The sequence below is a fragment of the Carassius carassius genome, chromosome 1, assembly GCF_963082965.1.
Source record: "Carassius carassius chromosome 1, fCarCar2.1, whole genome shotgun sequence".
In the NCBI taxonomy this organism is placed as follows: domain Eukaryota; kingdom Metazoa; phylum Chordata; class Actinopteri; order Cypriniformes; family Cyprinidae; genus Carassius; species Carassius carassius.
The window spans coordinates 27,117,780-27,139,355 of record NC_081755.1 but is presented as its reverse complement, the minus strand read 5'-3'; the positions used below and the strand labels follow the sequence as shown (position 1 = coordinate 27,139,355).

The following is a 21,576-nucleotide window of genomic DNA, read 5'->3' as shown; positions in this document are numbered from 1 at the left end:
ATCTTTATTTTATTATTTTTTTAATATTTGTACTTAATATTAAAGTTTAATATTTGAAAAAAAAACACTTAGTAAGAAGAGCATTTTTCCAGCGTGCATTAATGAAGTGTTTAAAAAGGGGGATGAGACCGAAATAAACTCTGGGTTTATCGAAGAAAACCTGCTCCCAACCAGGTTAGGCTCATAGTGTAAGTTACCATGGTAACTGACTCTGAGTGTAAGTTACCTCTCTTTCAGAAACGGGCTTGACTTACCCTGCTTTCTCAGGTTTGACAAATCTCCCATTCTAAAACAGAAAACCTAGAGTTTCCCTCATTTCAGGGTAAACATACTCAGAGTTTTCACTTAACCTCCTTTGTGAAACGGGCCCCAGATGAGGAGATGGAGACAAAGGAAGAAAAAGAGGGAAATGTAGAGGCACAAGTGACAGAAAGGGAGCAGGGAACAGCAAGCCAGGAGACAGAGGCTGGTGAGAAAGAGGAAAATGTAGAGGCACAAGCGTTTTCTATAGTTTTTACTATAACAGCTGTTCTTAATTATTCTGTAGAAACAGAGAAGAAAAAGCCATCAGGTTGGGACAACTTAAGACATTTCAGTTTCTGATCCCAGAGCTATTATTAGGTGGAAAGAAAATATTTTTTTAACTTTTAAACTTAAAATTGTCTTTTCTATTTTTTCTTTTTCAAAACTGCATCAGAGCATTTGCTGCCGCATCAATACATAATCATCCATATCAATACGCGAATCAGCAAGGAATGCATCATATATTGCTGTATTGATATTTTGAACAGTGCCATTTAAAGCCTTGTTCCATGTGCCCCTTTTATCCTTTGAGCACCTGCCCCTCCAAAGGTCTCTGCACGGCCCTGTATATATATATATATATATATATATATATATTACTATTTTCTCTCTTAAATATATTTTTGTAATTTTTGAAGTGATTTTTGTATTGCGGCTTTATTTTTAAACATAGTATACAGCTCTTTTACATATTTTATGAAACATGAGCATACTACACTTTTTTTTATGCCTCCATTTACTGCTTAATTGTACAGGTTATGAGCTAAAATCATGCAAGCACTTCATTTTAAATCTAATCTTCATCTGTAAAATGCAGAAAATTGCTGTGAAGGAAATAAGCATAGTGGAGGTGAAATGTTTGAAACGTTTTTCTTCAACATGAATATGACCACTAGATGGTACCAAACACCTGGCTCAACTTTAATTTAAATATAAGCTTAAAAAATGGTTGAATACATAAAACAAACAAATGGAATACATAGGAAAAAAAATAAACTATACGGTCTAAACCATAGTAAATGCCCAACATTTAATAAGCTGTTGTACTAAACATTATGAGTCGTTTTGATGATTCTGTGTAATGCAGTGACTAGTATGAAGACAGTGGAAGCCGTTAAGTATAAGAACTGATTGAATGCCTATATCCTGCCTGTATCTGCGTGTGCACGTAAACTCGGAGCACCAAGCTGTCATTCGGCGTTCATCTGTTGAGTCTTAACTTGCCCGTGGTTACACATTTCCTTGCGTCTTAAAATATACTGCGTTTGCGAAATACTGAAACTCATTAGGTCATCTGTCCTTACATGTCTCGGAATGGCAGTTTCCACTCCCAGTTTGTACATCAGAGAATCAGAGTGAGAACAGAGCTGCTGAGGCAGGAGGCCTGCAGTAGTTTGGATCTTTTAAAATGGGACTGAATTTGATAGAAGTTTGGGCGCCAGTTTTACTTCTAGTTTCCACAGTTGCGGGTAAGTTTGCCTTTTGTTATTGTTTGTTTAGTCAGTGACTTAAAAATGAGAAGAAGGTTTTTTTTTTTTTAATTTCCTTCATCTGATTACTCTGTAGTTTGTTTCAACACAATTGAGATGATGTGAAAATAGAACCTTAAAGATATTAGGTGGCCTTAAAGGGATAGTTCACCCAAAAATCTAAATTATGTAATTAATAACTTACCCTCATGTTGTTTCAAACCAGTAAGACCTCCGTTTATCTTTGGGACACAGTTTAAGATATTTTAGATTTAGTCCGAGAGCTCTTAGTCCCTCCATTGAAACTGTGTGTACGGTATACTGTCCATGTCCAGAAAGGTAAGAAAAACATCATCAAAGTAGTCCATGTGACATCAGAGGGTCAGTTAGAATTTTTGTGGATTAATGCGTATTGGAGACGTGAACCGTTTTAAACGAAATCAGTTCGATTTGGTAAACTGGTTCAAAAAGATCCAGATTCGTTCGCGAAACCGGATATCACACACTGCAGTGAACGCGCTCACAACAGACACGGAAGAGAAGACAATGCTGAATAAAGTTGTAGTTTTTGCTATTTTTGGACCAAAATGTATTTTCGATGCTTCAGAAATTCTAACTGACCCTCTGATGTCACATGGACTACTTTGATGATGTTTTTCTTACCTTTCTGGACATGGACAGTAGACCGTACACACAGCTTCAATGGAGGGACTGAGAGCTCTCAGACTAAATCTAAAATATCTTAAACTGTGTCCCAAAGATGTACGGAGGTCTTATGGGTTTGGAACAACATGAGGGTAAGTTATTAATGACAGAATTTTGCAAATTGGACGAACTAACCCTTTAACTACTATGTACTTACATTTAAATTATTCAATTGATACAGTACACTTATTGTGTACATACATGTTTTTACATTGTACTTATATTTAGAAAAATGCCTGCATGTAATTACATCTGTAATGACACTTATAATTCTTTACCTTACCCTTATCTCACCTCAATAGCCGCAGAAGTGTTTTGCAATACAAAATGAACACAATAAGAACATTGTATTTATTAATATATTTTTTTTAATATACGTACATAGTAATTAAAGCCATCTAATATAAGGTGTGTCTGAAATTTCTAGAGTAGAAAGAAACAGTGTCTGTTTGAATATAACAATGTCTTGTTATGTTTCTAGGCTCTAACATTTGCACTTCCAGAGGAGTGAGTAACTGTAAAGAATGTTTGTCGATACATCCGACCTGCGCCTGGTGCTCTCAGGAGGTAAAAAACTAAATCTGATTCATATATATGACTAAACACCTGCACAGACAGACAAGTGGCTGCTTGAAATGATTCCCGCTGATTGTTATCATTGTATGCGTGTTTATCTGTCAGATCTTTGGAAAGGGAGGCTCAAGTTTGTCCCGTTGTGATCTCAGAGACAGTCTCATTCAGTCTGGTTGTGGCGTGAAGTTCATTGAGTTTCCAGTTAGCAGCATGAGGATACTGGAAAACGTACCCCTGAGTGACAAGGCAGGGGGGTCAGATGACATCACTCAGATCCAACCACAAAAAATCCACCTGACCCTCAGGCCAGGTATGCTAGTACAACAAAACAAACCATTAAATTTCACAAACTGTATTTACCAGTGCAATCCAATTACACATTTCTCACATCACAGTTTAGGAATAAAATCTGTTTTCTTTTCTTTAATATATAATATTATTTTACTCTTCAAATTTTTCTTTTTTTGCAACCTATTACAAATTTCAAGAAAAAAATCCATGTTAATTTCTTCAAATTTAGAAAATTCATCTGTCCCATTTCTCTCCAAGACGATTCAAAGAAATTCAAGATCACTGTGAAGCAAGCAGCTGATTACCCAGTGGACCTGTACTACCTGATGGACATGACCAATACCATGAAGGACGACCTGCAGAAGCTTTATACTCTGGGCAATGGCCTGGTCACAGCTTTACGGGGCGTCACCAGTAATCTGCGCATGGGGTTTGGAGCTTTTGTAGACAAACCGCTCTCACCTTACATGTACATTTCCCCGGAAGAAGTCATCCAGAATCCTTGTTATAAGTAAGCCCTAATTCATTTCACATTAGAAAAGCACATGACAAAGAGACTAAGTTTAGTGATTTCTGTCTCCCTGCTGTGTTCGGACTGCTGTAGGTTTCCTGAACCCTGCCCACCGCAATTCGGCTATCGTAACGTACTGTCTCTGACGGAGCAAGTAGAGCGGTTCACAGAGGAAGTGAAGAAACAGAAAGTGTCCAGAAACAGAGACGCCCCTGAAGGTGGATTTGATGCTATCATGCAAGCAGTAGTATGCAAGGTGACACAAAATACACAGACAAAGAGAAACCCAAAACCAATCTGAGTAAAGCTGTTCTGTTAATAGTCCCAAAGCCTGAAGCCTGAATTTTAAGATAAATTTAAATAATTTTTTATGGGGGAAAAAACGTCATACAGCATTAACCCTAGGATATTCCAGAGGGAATATTCACCTTTTGGGCTGGTTGTCTTTACCTTTGTGTGTGACCTCTTTTTTTCTCCTTCCAGGAAAAAATTGGATGGAGGCCTGATGCATCTCATTTGCTGATCTTCACAAGTGATGACAGAAGTCATTTGGCTTTGGATGCCAGGCTGGCTGGAATAGTCCAGCCCCATGATGGAGAGTGCCACATCAACAACAACAATGAATATGACAAGTCCACTATACTGGTCAGCCAGACATATACTGGGAAAATGTTTTACAGCATTGCTAATAATAGGAAATGTTTCAGGAGAAGCAAATTAACATATTATAGTTCTCTCTGAAGGATTTCAGATTACCATTACAGGAATGTATTTAAAAATGTATTAAACTAGAAATGTATTATTTTAAGTTGCAATAATAGCTCACAAAATAATGCATAAATGCAGCCTTGGTGAGCATTCTTTTAAAACATTAAAAAACAGAGAGAGAGAGAGACAGAAAGAGAGAGAGAGAAAGAGATGGCAAATTTGGCAATACATTGATTTTTAAGTGTATTTGTAGGACTATCCTTCACTTGGTATGATCACGGACAAATTATCTGAGAATAACATCAACCTCATCTTTGCTGTAACCGATACTATGGTGGATCTTTATCGTGTGAGTTTCTATGTTTTTGTCAAACACATATGTACAATATGCATAAATTCATGTATGTTTATGGGGTGTTGTCATGTTTCCTGTATTGTCACAGAACTACACCGTGCTGATTCCCGGCTCTGCAGTCGGAACGCTTTCCAGAGACTCTGGAAATGTTGTGCAACTCATTCTGGATGCGTATGCGGTAAATCACTTTGACAGGAATTAAAACAGCCTCTGAGTTGTGAGAACTTGTTGGTTAGGAGAACTGTGTTTGCTTTTTTAATTTGAGATATTTTAGCATTTCAATCCAGTAGGGCTTAAACTCAAATAAAGAGAGAATTTAGAGAGGCTGACCTTTGATCTCGGTCCGTTTGTTTTTGTAGAAGATCAGATCTAAGGTCGAGCTGGAGCTGCTGGGTGTGCCAGATGAGTTATCTCTGTTCATCGACGCAACATGTCTGGGTGGAGAGCTCATTCCTGGCGTCAAATCCTGCGATGGACTCAAAATTGGAGATACGGTCAGCACCTAGTGCATACACTAGAAAAATTGATTTTGCTTATTCAGTTTACTGAATTTTTACACAATTTTATTGTGTTCAGTCTACTTAGATATACCAAACTTAAAGTTTACTGAATTAATTTGTTTTGGGACAAATCATCTTTTTTGTTGCAATGAAACGTCATGGGTGGAATTTAGGTCCAAGCCTGCTTTGCAGATTGAAATGGGAAGAGTAAACGCTGAAATTAAGTGATTTCTATGCATTTTGAAATTGCAAAGACCTTTTATGTTTAGTGATGTTAGATATTTAAATGTTTGTGTTGCTGAAGATGTTGTGATATTGTGTTGAAAAGTAAAGCTTTTTAGATGAATTTAAATAAAATTTGTCTAAAATAAGAAAAAATAATTTCATACACAATAAAAAAAAATGTACTACTTTATTAATTATACTTAACTCAGTTAACATTTAATCATTTAGCAGACGCTTTTATCCAAAGCGACTTACAAATGAGAACAATAGAAGCAGTCAGGTCAACAAGAGAACAACAACAGTATACAAGTGCCATGACAAGTCTCAGTTAGTCTAGTACAGAACACATAGCTGTTACAAACTGAGGTAGTGCTAAACGTAAAATAAAGTGTGAGATGAGGATCTGGAACAAAATAAGGAGTTTACTGATGAGGACGGAGAATACAGACAATATACAAGATTTACATTTAGCATTAACATACAGATATAGCTGACACATTAACAACGCTAAACATCGACAATAACAATCACGGACGAGGAGGAACTGAACAGAATGGGTATTTAAGCACACAGAAGGTAATGAGGAAACAGGAGACAGGTGAGGATCAATCAATTAACTAAAACAAGAAAAGGAAGAGGACCAAATAAGGAGACAAAAGTTCATAAATGTGACAGTTCGCCCCCTCCCGGAAACGGTGCGTCCTCGCACCGCAAGAGGAATACCAGTGGAGGGAGGGTGGGGGTTCTGGAGGCGGGCGAGGAGTAGGCCAGGAGCAGGTGATGAGGGAGCATAGAGGTAGGGACCAGGGCGGAGTGGATGGAGGGAGGAGCCACGGTGGAGAAGCCAGATGGTCCACCAGAGACCAGCCAGGATGGAGATCCACGGTGGAGTCGACGGCGGGAGGAGCCACGGTGGAGAAGCGGCCGACGACACCAGGGGGCCGACAGGAGGAGACTGCACCGGTGGGTGAGGAGCCCAAGATGGAGCAGCACAGCCGCAGAGCCAGGGTGACGTCGAGGATCCGGAGGGCCTAGGTGGAGCAGAAGGCTCTGGCGACCAAGGCGGAGGCGGGGTCCTGGAAGACCGCTGTGGAGCCGGAGTGACGGAGGATGACGGTGGAACCAGAGGGAAGGAGGAGCCTGACAGAGCCGGAGGGATGGAGTGACGAGGTGGAACCAGAGGAGTGGAGTCCCGAGGCGGCGGATGGTCGACGACTGACCAAGGTGGAGCCGGAGGGATGAGGGAGCCCGGTGGAGCAGGTGGGATGACAGGCCACGGTGGAGACGAGGGAGCTAAGAGCCAAGGCGGAGCCGCTGGGTCGAAGGACCGAGGAGGAGTCGAGGGCGCGGAGGCTGGAGGCGGAGACAGGGCCTTAACATGCCAAGGCGGTGCTGGAGACTGGCAGTCCAGCGGCAAACCATCGTGCCCAGATGGCGCGGACTGAGGGTGAGCTGCGGGACTGACTGGCACCAGCAGAGATGACGAGGAACTGGCAAGTCTAGGAGGAGGAGAGAGAGGAAGGATGGGAGGAAACACAGGAGGATCAGGGCTGGACGGAACCAGCGGTAGTGGAGCAGAGGGACTGGCAGGTTTAGAAGGAGGTGGGAGAGGGAGGCTGGGAGGGAACACAGGAGACACAGAAGATTCAGAGCTGGGCAGAACCAGCGGAGAGACAGAAAATTCAGAGCTGGGTGGAACCAGCGGAGAGACAGAAAATTCAGAGCTGGGCGGAACCAGCGGAGAAACAGAAAATTCAGGGCTGGACGGAACCAGCGGAGATGGAGCAGAGGAGGTAGGTGTGGGAGACTGAGAGGGTATACAAGGGGATCAGGGCTGGATAGAACCAGCGGAAAAACAGGGGATACAGGAATTACCTCCATAGACCAGTCAATTAGATCCAGAAGTTGCTCCATATTTTTTCCCCGAGATCGGATACAGCTCACCCTCAGTCGCAGGAGTGTGGACAGGGCTTGCCTCCACGCCCTCGATCTCCACGAGGACTCCCACGATGCACGGTGTTGCCGGCTCACACACCTGGTCAGTCGCGCTCTCGAGATCCTGCTTCCTTTTAGAGGATGGCTCGGGCTCTGCGGCTGCGGTGGGCTCTGGCTCCGTGTGTCGAGATGGTGGCTGGCTGGTCTCTGGGTCAGGAGTGGGGCTGGAGATATCGTCCTCGGCGGTGCAGATGGTCCATGACGATCCATTTTTCTCCAGCACCCACTCCACAAAAGCGGCGAAATCCTCTCGGGGACCGTTCGCTGGTAGGCGTGCCTTACTCCGCTCGCTCAGGCCGGTGTAGAAAAAGTTAGAGAGCGAGCGCTCAGGGAAGTTAGTAAGGCACGCCAGATCTAAAAAGTCCCTGGTGTGGTCCTCCAGCGAACGGTCCAGTTGCTCCAGGCACAGGAGACAGACTGCTGGGATGGCCATTCTGGGAGAGGAGGAAAAAAAAAGGCAAAAAATAAATGAAAGAAAAAACGCCGCTAAAAAATAAACTATACTGTTTAGGTCCGTGATTCTGTTACAAACTGAGGTAGTGCTAAACGTAAAATAAAGTGTGAGATGAGGATCTGGAACAAAATAAGGAGTTTACTGATGAGGACGGAGAATACAGACAATATACAAGATTTACATTTAGCATTAACATACAGATATAGCTTTGACACATTAACAACGCTAAACATCGACAATAACAATCACGTACAAGGAGGAATTGAACAGAACGGGTATTTAAGCACACAGAAGGTAATGAGGAAACAGGAGACAGGTGAGGATCAATCAATTAACTAAAACAAGAAAAGGAAGAGGACCAAATAAGGAGACAAAAGTTCATAAATGTGACAATAGCCAGGTTTTTTCTTTTTTTTTTAATGAAAAGACAAGAAAGGGAAGTTAAAATTCACAATTTATTACAAAGGAATGAAACAGGAAATAACACATTGATTTCAACATTAAATGTATATAAGTAGAAAGTGAAATAGTGTTTTCTTGGTAAAACATGCTCCAATAATCCCTGCTTTATTTACAGCTTTAAAAAATATATTACTTCACAGTATAGAAAGTTAAAAACTACATCGTTTGTGTACCAGTATAGTCTACTCCTGCTACAAGGTTAAATTTTCAAATTAAATAATATGTTATTTTTTTAAAACAGACTAAATTAACGCACGCACATTGCAATCTATACATTTGATCAATTAAGGCATGCTCTGGGAATCAAAACTTTTTTCTTTGTGTTATATTACTCTTCCATAGGTTTCATTTAACATTGAGGCGAAACTTTACGGCTGCCCCAAAGAGAAGAGCCGGACCTTCATTGTGAAGCCAATAGGTTTTAAAGACACCCTTCAGGTGACTGTGGACTTTGCTTGTAAATGTAACTGTCAGCAGTCCTCCGTGCCCGCCAGCCCGTCCTGTCACCACGGTAACGGGACCCTGGAGTGCGGCGTGTGCCTGTGTGACCCGGGCCGACTGGGCTCTCGATGTGAGTGCTCCGAGGGCGAATATAAACCCACCCAACAAGACAGCTGTAGCCCTCGCCCAGCAGAGCCGGTTTGTAATGGGCGCGGAGACTGTGTGTGCGGCCAGTGTGCCTGTCGCTCGACTAATTTTGGGAAGGTTTGGGGGCCGTACTGTGAATGTGATGACTTCAACTGCCTCCGTTCCAAAGGACAAATATGCTCAGGTGAGGTTAGACGTGCATTGACTCATTGTATACATTAGTACAGCAGATGTAGCATTGTGTGTTTGTGAGGGTTACACACAGCTTTTTGTTCTTGCCTCATAATATGGACAGTGTTTCACCTTATTAGGCAATGTGATCCACAGCAGTCTGACTCAGATGTGCTTGATTTACTAGATGATCTTCAGTTTTACATGTCTGTGCACATCACCTGCTTAGCCTGAAGCCTGAGTCTGTGTGTTCACATCGTATTCTCTCTTCAGTTAAACAGCAAGTCGAATGTGTAAAATTATATATTAGTTGGATAAATGAGATTTCAGTAGTATGTGGGAAAGGTATTGCTGTTGAACAGCCTTTGTGAAAATTGTTTTCTTACACAATATCTTGTGTAAGAGTTAGTAGGTGGGTGTTTAAACTACAATAAGAATCAGAGTCAGTAAGTATATAGCCCCTGGCTATAAATAACATAAAACATACACACAGTAAAAAACATACGCACACATGTTTGTTTTTGTGAAAAGTGGGTTCATCCCATAGGCTTAATGGTTTTTATACTGTAGAAACTGTATATTCTATGGCCCTACACCAACCCAACACCTAACCCTAACCCTCACAGGAAACTTTGTGCATTTTTACTTTCTCAAAAAAAAACTCATTCTGTATAAGAATGAGATTTATAAGCGTTTTTGAAAAATTGGGACATGGGTTATGTCCTCATAAGTCACCCTCTCCTTGTAAAACCTGTGTCATACCCATGTCATTATACAGAGTTGAGTCCTGATATGTCACAAAAACAAGAGCACACACACACACACACACACACACACACACACACACACAGAAGCAGATAATCTGGTTTGAAATCTAGTGTGCTGTATTCTGTGTGTTGAAATGAATGTGTTGGCTTGGGAAATGTTGATGTTGAATTCTTTGTTGCTTTATTAACAAACGTTAAGTGAGCATTACGTAACACCTTGTTGTATTTCATAAATTGTTTTTCATAATTTATCAGAACTGACACACAAGTATGTATTGTCATTTACTACTGTTGAACATTTTTTAAAGAAACAAATACTTTTGATTAGCATGGACGGATGCATTAAATTGACAACAAGTAACAATAAAAACATTTATTATATTAATATTTCAAATTAATGCTGTTTTTGAACATTATATTCATCCGAGAATAATAAAAACGTCATATTTTCCACAAAATTATTAAGCAGCATAACTGTTTTCAAAGAAGGATCATGTGATACTGAAGACAGTAATGACTGCTTAAGAGGACTTTGCAGGCCTGAGACTCGAACCCACAACCTTAGGATTAGGAGTCACGCTCGCTAACCACTAGGCCACAACTTCCTCATATTACCGTATTTTTCGGACTATAAGTCACACCTGAGTATAAGTTGCATCAGTCCAAAAATACGGCATGATGAGGAAAAAACATATATAAGTCGCACTGGACTATAAGTCGCATTTATTTAGAACCAAGAGAAAACATTACCGTCTCCAGCCGCGAGAGGGCGCTCTATGTCTTCAGTGTAGACTACAGGAGAACTGAGCAGCATAGAGCGCCCTCTCCCAGCTGTAGACGGTAATGTTTTCTCTTGGTTCATTTCTCTCGGTTCATGTCAAATTAATTTTGATAAATAAGTCGCACCTGACTATAAGTCGCAGGACCAGCCAAACTATGAAAAAAAGTGTGACTTATAGTCCGGAAAATACGGTATATTATGCGATTTCAAGTTTTCTTTTCTCTTTGGAGTGTTACTAGCTGATTGTGTATAGATAAGATCCTTGAAGTTGTAAAGACTAAAGTCTCAAATCCAAAGAGATATTCTTTGTAAAAGTTAAGACTCTGCCACGCCCCCCTAAAACTGCTCGTTTAAACACGCCCCCACATGTCTACGTCATGATGTGGAAATATTTGCATAATGATGTCCAAATATTCACGTAAATAAAGAAGGTGTGCTTTCAGTAACATAGTTAGTGTTGAAGCAGTCATGTCAGGGAGATGCTGTGTGTATCTAGGAGAAAGCAAAAGCACTTTACTTGTTCTTCTGAAAGTAGATGCATTTAGGAATCTTTAAGATTACTTACAACAGAACAGCAATGCATTTTATGGACGACCGTTTCATGAACCTAAGAGAGGAGGTCATTCTGACTTTGCTACGACAATCTGGCGCTTCTGAATCAGCTACTGCAAATATGTTTTGTTGTTAGTTTAATTTTTTGCTATTGAATGTTCCAATACGTGCTTGTGTGTGTGCGGGTGCACGCATTTGTGTATATATGTATGTATGTATGTATGTATGTGTGTGTGGGTGTGTGTGTGTGTGTGTGTGTGTGAGAGAGAGAGAGAGAGAGACACACATTGTACCACAGTGGAGTCAGCTGTCTTAACCGTCTGCAGCTTTTGTACTGCAAACACATAGGAGCTTATTAGGTAACACATTAGTTTGGTCAATCACAATGCACTGGGTCAGTTGGCCAATCAGAGCAGACTGCGCTTGTCTGAAGGAGGGACTTTGAAGAAAACGATGGGTTTGAGAGAGGCGGGTTTTAGAGGACCTACAATAATGTACAGTATTAGAAAAATTATGTGTTTTTTGACCGTTAAAGCAGGTCAACATATTCTGTTACACCAAATACACAAAATAATGATCTTTAAAAAAGCATCATATGACCCCTTTTAAATTCTGGTCACACAAAGCTATTGTATTAATGAAGTATTCATGGGATATAGAAATATGGTATCTATCTGTAGTAATTGTATTGCTAGAGCTGTGTGGTAGTTCTTGAAAAGTTCCTCCTTCTATGAAATTTTTTAAATGATAATTTTGCCTGAGCTTCATGTTCACCATATTTTCCTATAGGTCAATTATTCGCTATTCATTTGTTTGATGTCTCCATCAGGTAATGGTGAGTGCAACTGTGGCACCTGCCAGTGTGTCTCTGGATGGTCCGGTGATAGCTGTAACTGCTCGACCCGCACAGACGCCTGCATGGGGAGCGGAGGAATGCTGTGTAGTGGCCGTGGCCACTGTGTGTGTGGCGTCTGTGAGTGCACACAGCCAGGAGCCTATGGATCAACCTGTGAGAAGTGTCCCACCTGCCCAGACGCCTGTACCATTAAAAAGTGAGTGTGTGTTGGTCAGAATGAAAATTATTTCAGATATTAAAAGAACTGCAGAACCTGATAAAACTAAAATATTTTTAGTAAAGAAACTATAATGTCATAAGTTTTGATGATTTACAATGATATGCAAAAATTGCATTTTAGATACAGCTTTGTCTATGTCTGTTGCAAGAGAGAATAAGCATATTTAGGTGCTTTTTTATATCTTAACTTAATCTTAAAGTGGATTTATGTGTGTTTCTGCACAGGGAGTGTGTGGAGTGTAAACATTATAAGAGAGGGGATCTGTATGAGAAGAACTGCAATCATGTCTGCAGAGATGACATTGAGCCGGTGAATGAGCTCGGTAATCTCTACCTCCCAACAACCCATAATACATATCTCCCATCTGCAGTAGCCAAAATAAAGCCCTTTTAGGGTATACAGAAGTGGTCTCAAACTCAATTCCTGGAGGGCCACAGCTCTGCACAGTTTTGCTCCAACCCTAATCAAACACACCTGATCCAGCTAATCACGGTCTTCAGGATTACTAGAAACTTCCAAGCAGCTGTGATCTGGAGCTGGTTGGAGCTAAACTCTGCAGAGCTGTGGTCCTCCAGGAATTGAGTTTGAGACCACTGGTATACAGTATCGTTTATATTTTAAAAGAGATCTCTTATGCTCACCAAGGCTGCATTTATTTGATCAAAAATACAGTAAAAACAGTAATCATCCAAACCTATTTATTCTGACTGATTTATTCCTGTGATGGCGAAGCTGAATGTTCAGCATCATTGCTCCAGACTTGAGTGTCACACGATCCTTCAGAAATCATGCTGATATGATGATTTTATTATTATCGCTGAAAACATGTTGTGATGAAAAGGATTATTTGATGTGTAGAAAGTTTAAAACATATAGCAAGTACTTGAAATACGATCTTTTGAAACATTAAAAATGTAATTACCGTCGCTATTTATCAATTTAATGTATCCTTGCAGGCTAAAGGTTGTTTTTTATTTTACATAAATCTTTGCATAAAACATGAATCCAACCACACACTTTTGGATGGAAGTGTATATTTGTAATCTACAAAATCTGTAGGTCTTCTAAATGAAGAATAATACATCTCCAGGCCACAGACACATCTTAAATCCAATCTACAGAACATAATTGCAGTATCATTTATTTATGTATATACACTATGTGACTATAGTTCTTCATGCAGCATATTTTGTTCAGTAGCTGAATGAACTATCATCTGTTCTCTCCAGTCTTTCATGAGAAGAACTCAGTGAACTGTAGCTACAAGGATGAGGACGACTGCGTACAGAACTTCCAGTATTATGAAGACGCCAGTGGAAAATCCTTCCTCTATCTTGTTAAAGAACCAGGTGAGAGGACAGATGGGGCAGAGAGAGACAACTTGTGACACGTAGCTGTCAAACATGGCTCATGCTGATAAACTCTCTGTGTCTGTGTGAGAGATGAGTAGATACTGTCTGTGCTTCTGTTACAGTCACTAGATACTGAAGAGATCAATTCAAATGGAAACTGAATGTAGAATACGAACTTTTCTTTAACAATCAATCTTTTGTCATTGCTGATTTATGTTCAGAGTGTCCTAGGGGTCCTGATGTCTTGGTGGCTGCTCTTTCGGTCTCCACTGCGATCCTGCTGCTGGGACTGGCTGCGCTCTTGGTGTGGAAGCTTCTGATCACCATTCACGACCATCGCGAATTTGCCAAATTTGAGGAGGAGAAAGCCAAGGCTAAGTGGGAAGCGGTAAGACCCACATTCAGACTACTTGTGAGGTGCTAAGCCAACCGCTTCCTGTCACTTTGGTGCATTTCTCAAATCATCCTTAATATTTGCAAAAAAAGTATGTGCATTTCTTAAAACAGTTCGTACAACAGCACCACACAATAGATTACATGCAAAAGCCTGTAACTTACTCAAAATCTTTAGTTCAGATCTCAAAAGTAAGTATTTATGACAATGAACATATCAGTGCCATCAGAATGAAAAGTCCTTGTGTCATTATTCACAAACAAGACAGTCAAAATGCTTAGTCATGTTGTCAATATAGCTGCTAGTATTACCTGTTATACAGTTTTTCTCAATTGCTTTGGCACATTTTTCGAAACGGTCTTAACATTCTCTAAACTGTGAGTGCAAATGTCACAACTGTTTGCAGGAACTTCAAAACTTTATAGCATGTATGCAAAATGTAGTTACTCACCCAAAACATTTAATTCATGCTTCAAAACCTAGTTATTGTGTCAATAATTTGGCCAAGGCCACCAAAATCTAAAGTATTTTTGTCATTGTGTGACCCACACTGGTCAAAATGTTTAGTTGTTTTTTCACCACAAAAGTCAACCATGAAAATTAAGGGTTTAAACAAAAATCTCATATTTGTTGAGAAAAGTCAATAGTATGTTGGAAAAAAAAACTGTCAAAGTCAAAGAACATTTGTATTTTTACAGTGTTTATTTTTGTACTTCACGTGTATATACACAATACAAGTGTATTTACTGTACATGTAAAGTAACTGACAAGAGTAACAAGATTTCACTTTACATTTCATATTTGTGTATTACCACAAATACACAAACAACAAATAACATTCATGGGAAAACAAACAAACAAACAAATTATTCTTGGTGGACATCTTGTCGCTCACGTTGGTCAGGCCAAAGATTTTCATCAACATCACATCTGATGTTTTCCATTGCCACACACCGTGGAAAAAAATCTCCTTGAATGCCGCACCCATCCCCTGCAATGGTCAGCTGTGATGTCCTCACATGCAGCATTCATGGCATCCAACAAAGACATCTGATTTTGTGGTCTATGATCAAACACTTTCCACCTCCATGCTGAAAAAAACTCTTCTATTGGATTTAGGAATGGAGAGTATGGTGGAAGGAATTCCACTGTTATCCTTTCATGTGCAGCAAACCAGTCCCTAACACTGTTGGTTCGGTGGAAGCTGACATTATCCCAGACAACAACATAATTAGGCAAATGTGGTCTAACTAAACCTTTCTTGTTCTGGAATCAGGTCTCTGTAAAGTGCATTTAGGAAGGCCAGGAGAAGTTGGGTATTAATAGGGCCCAATGTGTGGAATATGTGTGCTCACACCGTTCTCTGAAATGGCAGCACACATTGTAATATTGGCCCCACGTTGGCCTGGTGTGTCAATTGTGGCTCGGTGTCCAATGAGATTGCGACCACGTCTCCGGCCTTTGGACAGATTAAACCCAGCCTCGTCCATAAAAACAAGAATGTGGGTCGTTTCATGTACTTCTAACTCCATGATTCTCTATGAAGAAACACAGAAAAAAAAATGTAACAGTAAATGTATTTTCTTATGGGTTTCTGAAACTTACAGTAAAGTAATACAGGCATCTTAGAAAAACAGGAGAACTCACTAAGTGCACACCAATGGTTTAACTGGACATACTGGTACCGCAACGCCTTGACTCTTTCACTGTTCCTCTCAAATGGCACCTTATAGAGCGGTTTCATAGTCATCTGATGTCTTTTTAAAACTCAGTCTATGGTGGAAATGCTGACAGAATTTATATTTGCAAAGACATTATTGTCATTTATGATTGCACTTTGGATCTCTCGTAGTCCGATGGAATTGTTGGCTATGACCATGTTGCAAATTTCCTGTTCTTGCAGTTGGTTAAGAACTGCTGCTCTGCCACCAGCACGAGGTTGTCGTGCAGTTCTATAGAATAAACAAATAGACTTGCATTTATCTTTACAATATTGTTGTTTATACTGTAAAAATACTTTACATACAGTAAAACAAAAAAAACATATTTACCTGTTTTCCCTACGAAAGGTTTGCACAATTGATGACACTGTGGACCTGTTTACATTAGGCTGTACTCTTCGACCAGCCTCTTCCATTGTAAAACCAGGATTTATGACTTGATTTCATCAGAGACTCTGACTCTTCTATTTCCACCTCTTCCTCGATTATTTCTTTCTCTACCACCACCACGTATTCTTACACGCCTTCCAATTGCTCTTCCACGAGCATGTTGCTGCAGTTCAGGGTTGTGAACGTCCTCCATTCTCAAAAACTTCTACAGCAGTGATTGTGCTGTGGGCAATCTACATATATATATATATACATATATATATATACTCCCAAAGTTGATTGGTTAAATGGTTAAATGGTTGATTCATATTAGAGGTAATTTGCAATTAGATTGCGAATGCAATTAGAGGTCATGTGCCAATTTAGCAGACATTACAAATAATGTCAATGTCAGATATATTTTAGAATATACATTCATGTATACTAATTATGATAATTGAATAGATCGTTTTGAATGCGATGGCTTACACAATAAAAAATGTCTGAGAAGTTCTGAAGTGTTTGACAGTGTAAGTGAGAATCGAGTCATCAGTTTTGATCAACAAGCCATATGCAATTATTTGTTGTCCAAACTGCAGACATTTGTATGTACTCTTTGCACACATGTGCCAAAGCATTTGCAATTTGCTCAAATCAATAAAAAATTCCAATCTTATGTGAAAAAGAAGCGAATTGAGAATTTCAGAGATCTGACCTTAAAGTTTTGGGAAATAAAAAAATCATTTGAGAACTGAGCCAAAGCAATTGAGAAAAACTGTAAACTATGGCAACATTTTGGATGACAGTAACTGTTCTGAACAGTTTGCCATATGCTTATGTATGCCATATATCCATTTCAAAAGTACAGATTTACACATTACTGTATGTGGGATATTGATTGAAAGAGACTGGATAGAATTCCCAGTTACACTTTTTCAGTACTAGTGGTCTGACCCAAAAAATAATAATAAAAAAAAACTTTAAAATGTCATTGTGATATAGAAAAGGAAAAGGAAATATGGGCACAAAGATAAAAATAAGTCAATTGTCAGAATGTGTAACTCTTGTGTTGTCCTCTGTATATACAGTATAAGCTTTCCAACTGAAGATTCATGAGATGAAACATTGAGCTATTTCAGAGAAATGGTTTATCATTGGTTTATCATCTACATTCTCTTCATTAGTCAAGAATCACTTGCACAATTCATGCCAGATTGACAAAAAGTCTAATAATGTGTAAAAATAAAAATAATAAAATAAAAACTTGGCAGTTAATGACAACTAGATTAACCATTTTGCATTTAATGACCTATACGATGAACTAAAGACTAGATGTTTTGAGGGGTAAGACTATTGCACAGAAAATTATATAATATATTTTGAGCAACATGACATTAGCAACTGATAATGTAGGAAACCGCAGATAAACGTGCATAATCAAATGCATGATTGTACAAAAGCAATTGCAACTTGTTCAAAAGAATGAGAAACTGGTTTTATGATGTGTACAAATGACTAGATGATGTGGAGATTGTAAGAGTAGTTTTGAGAATTTCATTTCTGATCTGAGAAATGCACCAAAGTGACTAAGAAAAACTGTATTAGTGGTCTGACCAATAAAAAAAAAAAACCCTGAAGATTCATTAGATAAACCATTTCTCAGAAAGAGCTCAAATGTTCATCACTGGATGATCTACATCCTCTTCATTAGTCAAGATTCACACAATTCATGCTATAGTCTAATACAGTTTGTCTCAGTCACTTTGGTGCATTTCTCAAATCAGAAATGAAATATAGTGACTAGATGATGTGGAGGTTGTACAAGTAGTTTTGAGAATTTAATTTCTGATCTGAAAAATGCACCAAAGTGACTAAGAAACACAGTATCATTTAAAGGGATAGTTCATCCAAAAATGAAAAGATGATGTCTATCTGCTTACCCCCAGGGCATCCAAGATGTAGGTGACTTTGTTTCTTCAGTAGAACACAAACAAATTGATTTTTTACTCAAACTGTTGCAATCTGTCAGTATTATAGTGCCAGTGGATGGGAATCATGTCTTTGAGAGTCATAAAACATACACAAACAAAACCAAATTAAACACTGCAGCTCGTGATGATACACTGATGTGTAAAAACACAAATCACTCAGTTTGTGCAAGAAACTGAACAGTATTTGTATTGTTTTCAACCTCTGATTTTCCCCGCAATGTCTGAACTGCCCAGATCGTGTTCGCGTCTTCTTAAGTAAAAAAAATCTTCGTTTGTGTTCTACTGAAGAAACAAAGTCACCTACATCTTGGATGCCCTGAGGGCAAGCAGATAAACATTTAAAATTTTAATTTTTGGGTAAACTATGCCTTTAACACAATTGTGTTCCAAGTGGTCAAAGTGGGAATTACAGATATGCTAATGCTTTTATTACTAATAGTTTAAGCTTTGCAGCACTAGTCATTAATGAAAATCTCTCTCATCTTTTAGGCTAGTAATCCGCTCTACAAAGGAGCCACCAGCACCTTCCAAAACGTAGCATATCGTGGCAGTTAAGAATGACACCACCTCTGCTTCAGTCAGGCACAACTACTGATCATCACAACAGCACACAGCTCAGCCAATCACAGCTGGCTTCACCAAAGCCACAACTGTGGTGACTAATGAACCGAATGTACCGAAAACATGAGAAATCTGACCCAAAACTTTTAGGAGTGACAATTCTAGTTAGAGTGTAAACATGTTCAGTGAAACTCAGTTACAATTTACTAAAACTAATTTTAAGTAAAAATTTTCCTAATGATAGAACTGTTTAACAACAACAACAAAAGTAAAAAAAAACATTTTCTATATATGTGTTACACATAAAGTTGTTTGTTTATTTTATTCATTATGAAACTTGACAAGGCTGTTGTGGGACTGGTGGGACTTTAAAATTGTTCTCTTCTTACTGTACATTCCTCTGCACGGCTGGTATTCATTTGCTGCATTTTTAAATATTTTGACACGTGCATTTCCTGTGTTATAATTTTATTTAAAGTGATGTGTGTAACTTTTTCTAGTGTTAAAATTATTTCTTTTATCCGCTCATTAATATACAGAGACAAAAATGTCATATAACTCACTGTGGCTAAAACATTCCTCTACTTGGCTAAGTATCCCAAAGTTTGGATGGGGAAACGGGAAACCCTTCTGAAAACAGTCATTATTATTGCTATTCCATTGAAATAGAAACCTTGAAATAAATCTGATGTTTACAATTCTACATTAATTTTCTGAAAGTCAAAGTGTCTTATTTAAAGAATGATTTCTGTTTAATTCAGACTAGTTTTTAAAGCAATTAAAGTGCTAACTTGTTGACCTGTGGACAGTGTGTTGTGTGTTGAAATACTTTTATATGCTCATAAGGGGTGTGGCCAGTTAAAAAGAAAAATTCAGCAACAACATTTTTAAAGAATAGGACTTCTTTTCTAGTTCCTGTTCTCTGTCTAATGTAAAAAGGGATATACCACTTAATAAATTCCTACAAATCATATAATTAACTTTCCCAATGACAATTTTTTAATAAATCCCATGTCTTCTGGAATGCATACAACTCATCAGATATCATTTCTTTTTGCAGAAATAGTGACAGCTTCTACTTCCAGTTTGTTTATCTGTCTAACTTTTGCACTTGCTAGAAGATTGAGTGACTGTGAAGGTTGTCTGTCGATCCATCTGACCTATGTCTGGTCCTTTCAGGAGGTAATAAACACAGACAAACAAACTGAAAGTGACTCACAGGAAATATGCTTGTGTAAGACACTGCTGTGGTTGGATATCAAATTTGCTTTAGACGTAAGGGTATTAATAAACTTATTTGTGTGTGTCTGTCAGATATTCAGCCCATCCGCTTCTGACAAGCAAATGCAAGTCATGGTACACAGCTCTGACAGACGCTGAAGGCTTCAGGAGGAAGTTAGATTTGTTTCTCCATGCCTCTGTTAGGTTAGTGTGAAGGAAGTACTGAAGCGGAGTCATAAATATTTTGTCTGGAATGTGGCTTGACCACATAATGGAATGCGATCATGGAAATAGATCAAATTATATTTAATTCTAAGCATTTAACACTAACTTAAATGTTACATATGTTTCTAGCATATTTTGGTAGTGCTATTACAAAATATCTACACTATAATGGCTCTGCATGGATGTAACAGCCATTATAATAGCCAACAACCATGAAGCCTAAATAATAATGTGTATATTTTAAACTACTCTTTGATCATTAAAAAGTCTCTTTGGAGTTTACAGAGGATCTTCTAAATGGGAGGAACCATGTACGAGGCAACAATAGCACACACTTTACCTGTGACTCATACAAACAGGTGCTGAGGAAAAGCATTTCAAAACTAAGACACAGATTACATCTTGTACAACTCAAACCAGCAGCTCCTAATTACAAGGAAGCTGGTTTCTTCCAGAAACCACAACTGTTCCCACACCCAGCTGTTCATCTGTGAGGCTTTGGTCATAACTGGATGTCAAAACACCAATAAATCCTCTGCAAAGTCATCATAAAAACATAATAATCCAGAAGTAATCCACAAGACTCCGTGTCCACCAGTTAATTTCTTGTGAAGTGAAAAAGCTTCCCCGTTGGAAAAAACAAAACAAAAACAGTATATGCTGGTTAGGTATGTTCTGAAGCATGCCAGCTTTTTTAGCTGGTCTTAGTTGGTCCTGAGCTGGTTTAAGGCTGGTCTTGAGCTGGTTAGCTGGTTATGAGCTGGTTTTGAGCAGGAGATTGCTGATTAGGACCAGCACATGATCAGCTTAAACCAGCTCAAACCAGATAGCATGCTTCAAAACATACCACCATATGCATGCTTGTTTTTATTTTTCCAACAGCGTGAATGTTTATGAGAAACAAATACTCCAACAAATAAAATGTGAGTCCTCTCAAATATTGGTTTCTCCAGTGAAAAAGTTGTGTCATCTGAATCAGGAAAGAGATATGCACAGATCAAGCACTGTTTACAGACGAAAACAGTCCAGAACAGTGTCTGTGGATTTTGATGTGAGAGTCACAACTGTAGATGGACATTTTGTATTGTGGATTAAAATTGTGACCAGAAGCAATGGTTGAAAATTGAATCCATTAATGATGAAATTGTTTCTTACAAACATGCAACTTTTCGTTGCACAAGATATTAACAGACAGATTGGAGTGGTGTGGATTATTTGTGGATTATTGTTTTGTTTTTATCAACTGTTTGCACTCT

At 39.0% G+C, this 21,576-nt stretch overlaps 1 protein-coding gene across 1 annotated transcript; it reads left to right on the top strand.

The window, feature by feature from the left end:
* The first annotated feature begins 1,543 nt into the window (after window positions 1-1,543).
* On the top strand, window positions 1,544-19,101 carry itgb3a (integrin beta 3a). The gene is made up of 15 exons (XM_059553469.1): window positions 1,544-1,772; window positions 2,959-3,044; window positions 3,159-3,360; window positions 3,600-3,852; window positions 3,946-4,108; window positions 4,336-4,497; window positions 4,814-4,909; window positions 5,004-5,093; window positions 5,275-5,409; window positions 8,894-9,323; window positions 12,240-12,462; window positions 12,711-12,808; window positions 13,716-13,835; window positions 14,060-14,226; window positions 18,803-19,101. Exons 1-15 carry the CDS (start codon window positions 1,712-1,714, stop codon window positions 18,866-18,868), a joined length of 2,352 nt encoding a protein of 783 aa, XP_059409452.1. The 5' UTR covers window positions 1,544-1,711; the 3' UTR covers window positions 18,869-19,101.
* The last annotated feature ends 2,475 nt before the right edge of the window (window positions 19,102-21,576 follow it).

What these genes read in the sequence shown, in the direction of transcription:
- itgb3a (XM_059553469.1), top strand. Translation starts at nt 1,712, where the DNA reads ATGGGACTGAATTTGATAGAAGTTTGGGCGCCAGTTTTACTTCTAGTT. An exon ending in ATGACAAGTCCACTATACTG is followed by an intron (nt 4,498 to 4,813) that starts GTCAGCCAGACA and finishes GTGTATTTGTAG; the next exon opens with GACTATCCTTCACTTGGTAT. An exon ending in TCATTCTGGATGCGTATGCG is followed by an intron (nt 5,094 to 5,274) that starts GTAAATCACTTT and finishes TTGTTTTTGTAG; the next exon opens with AAGATCAGATCTAAGGTCGA.